The 5783-nt window shown below is 44.5% G+C and overlaps 1 protein-coding gene across 6 annotated transcripts in view; it reads left to right on the top strand.

Annotated features, from left to right (window-relative positions):
- Window positions 1-3979: 3979 nt before the first annotated feature.
- esrrga (estrogen-related receptor gamma a) overlaps window positions 3980-5783 on the top strand; it is a 63275-nt gene continuing 61471 nt past the window's right edge. For 3 of the 6 annotated variants that reach the window (XM_053510475.1, XM_053510476.1, XM_053510474.1), the window contains exon 1: window positions 3980-4207. In XM_053510475.1, coding sequence (XP_053366450.1) covers window positions 4152-4207 — 56 coding nt within the window. In that variant the 5' untranslated portion in view covers window positions 3980-4151. Of the gene's footprint in view, window positions 4212-5259; window positions 5330-5783 lie in introns of those variants that run through there. The other 3 variants (XM_053510477.1, XM_053510479.1, XM_053510478.1) reach the window with 3 other exon arrangements.

The raw sequence follows: 5783 nt of genomic DNA, 5'->3' as shown, positions 1-5783 counted from the left end.
CAATCGTACCTGCTGATAGGCCATTAGATTACTTACCCGCTCGCTCCTTCGCCGCCGCCGCGCCGTGTTTCTCCTCGTTCATAACCCCGAGTTAGCGGCGGCGCTTTGTCACTCGGCTGGGTGAGAGGGCCTGAAGTGCTGGTGTGAAGAGTGCTTTTGTGTCCAGACACGGGAGAGCACATCTTTGTGTGTGTGTGTGTGTGTGTGTGTGTATCCAGAGGAAGAGCTCTGATTTATCACTTATACTAATTTACTATAAAGAAATCGTATCCTTAGTACCTTATATTAAAAAAAACAATAATATTAATCATTTATTTTTAACACCATTTTATATTTTACTATTCCTTTTTTTTTATATAAATTTACACTATTAAATGCAAATAGACACACACACACACACATTTCATACAGACAGATTTCACACTTTTTTTAATTTATATGTACACGCTGTGTCAGTGCTGTGGAAGATGGAACAATAGAGGACACATCACACACACACACACACACACAGCACTGACCACATCACAGCCAGTAGCTCCCTCTGTTGTCCACCGCAGAACTGCACCATCAGACCGTCCTAACACAACCTGCCTGTCGCTAAGGAGCAAAGCTAAACACACACACACACACACACACATACACATACACACACACGCACACACTAATACAGTGTGAATTTCCTACAGACTGAGGTCCTCTATCTGGATGTGCTTATGTGTTATAAATGTGTGTGTGTGTGTGTGTGTGTGTGTGTGTGTGTGTAAAAGCAATATAAAAGCAAAATTTAACAGAAATGCACAAAACTGAGGAAGGTTCAATTAAAATCTAAATATATATTTTGTAAAAAAAAAAAAATCAGTGTTTAATATAAATATAATATTTAAATCACTCTGTACATGTAACTTCTTTAAACCAAACAAATGTACTTATTAAGTCCTCAAAGTTTTTTTGTTCATCTGTGTGTGTGTGTGTGTGTGTGTGTGTGTATAAGCGCGGCTCCTCTTGAATGTATTAATGCTGATTTTTGACAGGTTGATTCGGAGCATCGCGCGCGGCTGACACGTGACCCGCGTGAACTCAACCCCCCCCCACCCCCCCACCCCATTGACTGGCGTGATTGATGCTGCGCCGCTCGCGCCTTGATAATTCTTAGCTGTGTGTCAACAGCCACTGACCAAAGGGGTCATCCTTGTCTTTTTCACACACACACACACACACACACACACACACACACACACACACACACACACACATACATATGCCTTTGACCAAAACTTCACAAAAAAATCACTCGACATCCTCGCAGTCGTCTGTATAGTTCTGTTAGCCGTGTGTCTCCGGTTCAGGCAGGGTGTGTGTGTGTGTGTGTGTGTATGTGTGTGTGTAAAGCACGTGGCGGTGAGTCGCAGGACAATGGATGAAGGAGCGGCGTGAACTGCTAATGTGAAGACGGGCCGGTTATTGACGGCGTATGGACGGTGCGGCGCAGCGCGGCTCTGCATACTGACGCTGAAGTGTATTGAGTCCGTCTGCAGGGATTAGAGCCGAGTAATGACGCGCTGCACCCACGAGCCTGCCTGCACTTTCTACTCAACGTTAGGATGTTGGAAAAGTCCACAGTGTGACCGCGACGTCATGCTTCTGTTTATTAATCTGGAGCGAGATTAAAGATCACAGTTAGAGAAAACGCTGAACTTTATTTATTTAGTATTTTTCCCTCAGAGCTGAAGGTTCCCCGCAGGTCTTACTCTAGTCTTAAAATCATCACTTTGTAACACTTTTGCTGTCCACACTGCGTGTTTGCTCTTACACACACTCTCCTGTGCTGTGCGTGGACACACTCCTGTTGGTCGGAGTGAATATGATGTGGCGCGGCTGCGGGTGTGAGCTGTGACCGTGGTTTGGGGCTGAATTACTGCTGCCTGTGTGGATTCTATTAATTTGTTTATTTATTTATTTATTTATTTATGTATTATTACACACTGATGTTCTTCTGTTTGTCTGTAAAAAAATGTATAAAAAGTAACATTTATACACGGACATCTTGGGGTGAGCCAAGTGTAAAATGGAAACATCAGGAAACCTTTGACACACAGACACACACACACACACACACACACACACATCTTAATAGGAGGAAGATTTTTTTGCTCCTGACTGATTTCTGCACAGCCTGCTGTAGTTATTCCTCCTTTCTGTCCTTCTCTCTTCCCTTCTTTCCCTCCTGTAGGTCTCAGTACAGAACAGAAGTCAGTTTGTCGCTCTGGTCGTGTTTTTCTATAACATTCAGACGCTCAGCTTTTGCATTCGTCAGGTGCAGAAGCTCTGGTGTGCGAATGCAGTGTGAATACATTAGTCAAAGTAACTTTTCTTCTCTTTTCTTCTCTTTCTTTCAGACATCTCGTGTCCTTCAGAACAAACCCTTATATGGTGTTGTTGTTGTTTTATTGTTTCCCTTTTCGAAGTGAACAGATTAGTTATTGTTATTGTCTCTGTGTGTGTGTGTGTGTGTGTGTGTGTGTGTGTGTGTGTGATGCTCATTCATCATATCATGAAAGATTGTTCATGAACTGAACAAGTATTTTAAAAACACACACTGCAGCTTTATTCATCATCTCTGTAGTGTGTGTGTGTGTGTGTGTGTGTGTGTGTGTGTATGATGAGCTGTTACACTTCTTATCTAATGAAGTTACTCTCACATATTATTCACACAACAACAGGAAAACACACAAAAGGACACACAACTGATGTCAGATCAGAGTTTGCAATATGACTCGAGTGTGTGTGTGTGTGTGTGTGTGTGTGTGATTTTGTTGATGATCGTCACATCTCTTCCACCGGTGAGGATTTGAAGGTTTAAGGCAGGTTCTTTGTGCAGAGGGAATTGTCGGGACTGTGGACGGCGGCTGGAGATGATTAGCGAGGCGGCGTAGCGCGGCGATGCGATTGTTAGCCGTTCAGCGCGGCACCTGAATTTTCTTATCAGTGGGGAATTGTGCGGCTCCGAGAGCTCAGCAATATCTTCCCTGCTGCTGCTGCTGGAAATGCAGCGAGTGTGTGGCAACAAACACACACACACACACACACACACACACACACACACACACACACACACACACACACATTTACACATTGGTTTTTTTTTTTGGATCCCAATCTTTGTAAAACAAATGGGTGTCTTTGATCTTTTCTTATTGTTCATCTCGTGATCTCATGGGTGCCTTCTCTTACACACACACACACACACACACACACACACACACACAAACACAGTGTCCAGCACAAAGTGGCATCGTACTGTATCAGTTTTACAAGATAAGTTCTTAAGAAGAAATGTCAATCAAAGACACACACACACACACACACACACACACACACACGTAGGAGTTGTCACAGCTTCATTATGTTTGTTTGTCCCTCACTTTACCCATGGTCCCATGCAGGACAGCAGGATATGACGGCGGGATGAGACGTGCAGTCGTCTCGCTCGCGGCTTCATTAGAGTCAGAGTTGAGTATCGGCGGCGTGAGCGGGTTTTATCTCCGGGCCTGACAGCACGCGTCGATAAGCAGCGCTGTAGCACAGACACACACTGCCTCTTTAAATCCCCCTCTTTCTCCATATATCTATCTCTCTGTTGTCTCGTTATACTGCCCCCCCACTCTCTCTCTCTCTCTCTCTCTCTCTCTCTCTCTATGTCACTCTTCCTATCTCCTCCTTCTCTCTCACTGGCTCGCCCTGATTCGTCCCCTCCCTCCTCCCTCGGCTCAGGCTCTCCGGTGCACACACAGCCTCTCGTCCGGCTCCAATTGGCTGCACGGGCACCAATCTGGCACGAGGACGGGGCCGGGAGGGGGGACCGCATATGCAAAGCCTCGCTTCATATTCATGAGCACCGATCGTGGCTTTAAGTCCTTGATTAGAAGAGTGCAAGAGCTTTTGGTCCCAACTGGCTGTGCCTGTAGGCTTGTCACTGGGAGAAGGCTTGCTGTTTAATTGCACCGCTCGAGTGACGGGACGGCAAGAGGAGGAGGAGGAGGAGCAGAGAAAGACAGACAGAGAGAGAGAGAGGGACAAATAGAGAGACAGAGAGAGAAAGGAAAAACTTTGATTTAGAGACGCGCCGGTCGAATGATGGTCACTGAGTGCAGATGGATTCAGTAGAACTTTCAATGCCTGAGTGTTTCTCCTTACACTCTGAACAAGAGTAGGTAAATTTTACATCTTTCTTCTTTCTGCTTGACTTCTTTCCATGTTTTGTGGCTCATGCTTCTGCTTCTGCTTGTCATGTGTGTGTGTGTGTGTGTGTGTGTGTGTGTGTGTGTGTGTGTGTGTGTGTTTTATTAACAGTATGTCTATAGCACCTGCAGTTTGTATAATGAAGGATCTGGACATGGGATTGTTGTTGCTGTCAGAGAGTGTGTGCATGGGTATGTCTGTGAGAGTGTGTGTTTAAAAGAAAAAGCATGTGTGTGTGTGTGTGTGTGTGTGTGTGTGTGAGGAGGGGTGTGTGTGTGTGTTGGCACTTCTACAAAGTAGGATGGCTTACCTGTAAAGTCTGCTCCATTTGTGGAATATTTTTAGGCATAAACGGAATGAAAAAGCAGCGGTCAGTTGCAGGACGGACGGAGCCTGACAGATGGGAGCGTGAGAGAGGGAGAGCGGAAGGAGGAGGGGGAGAGAGAGAGAGGGAGAGAGGGAGAGAGAGAGAGAGAGAGAGAGAGAGGGAGAGAGGGAGAGAGAGAGAGAGAGAGCGGTCTTAGATGGCAGGAGAGCTTGAGTTGCAGACCGGTCGCCCTGCATGTGGCCCGACGGACGCATTAAAGACAGAGCGCTGAGGGACGCGGGAGAGGGACAGGGGGACGTGAAGAGGGGGAAACGAACGGAAGTGAGCTTCTGTTCCGTCTCGCTTTCGTCCGGGTTTTGGTTTTTCGGTTCGGGTTCGACAGCGAGCTGCAACGTCACCCCAAACTTTATAGGGATTTTTTTTGCCTTTCTACATTTTTTTTTTAAATATATTTGTTTATGCTTTTGTTCTTGTTGTTGCTCTTGTCCTTGTTTTTTTTTAGCTATTCTTTATTTAGTAATGTTTTTATTTTGTTAAACTAAAACAATTTTGATTCGTTTCGATTTGTGTGTTAATTTAAGCTGTGAATCCTAAAGATAAAAAAAAAAGAATCACAGCTTAATTTTTTTTTTCTTTAAGTAACAGTGAGAAGTTATTCCGGACTTTATTTCAGATTCGATAAATAAAATATTAAAAACAACAACAACAACAACAACAACAGCAGCAAAGTTGAACCTCTGACCTGGAGCGCTGATAAATCCTGTGAGTGTGTGAGTATGCAGCTTTGACTAAGAGTGTGTTGTGCATGTTGTGTGCATCGTCCTGCGGCCATGCAAACATAAAAAAAAAATTTTTTTTTGTTTTTTATTTATTTATTTATTTTTAGCGTTAATTTATTACTTTTGGATCTTCAGTAATAAAGGGTGGCTTTGCAGATGTTTTGAGACAGAGGGAATGTGAAGGTATTTTCGAGGTGCATGAGCTCCAACCCCGGCGTCTGCGTTCTTACCTTCGGCGTGTTCGTTACACCGCGCGGATTAACGCTTACCCGAGTGCGAGAGTAAATTCCCCAGATAAGACTATCGCATTTTTTCAGCCTTTTTCCTTTTCTTTTCTCTCTCTCTCTCTCTCTCTGTCAGTTTTCTCTCTCTCTCTCCTCTCCTCATTTGCTGCTTACTCACCGTTTGATCTTTTCTTTTCATCCAAATTATCTGGT

This window comes from Clarias gariepinus, chromosome 13 (genome assembly GCF_024256425.1).
Source record: "Clarias gariepinus isolate MV-2021 ecotype Netherlands chromosome 13, CGAR_prim_01v2, whole genome shotgun sequence".
Lineage (NCBI taxonomy): Eukaryota > Metazoa > Chordata > Actinopteri > Siluriformes > Clariidae > Clarias > Clarias gariepinus.
This window is presented reverse-complemented; position numbering and strand designations above follow the sequence as displayed.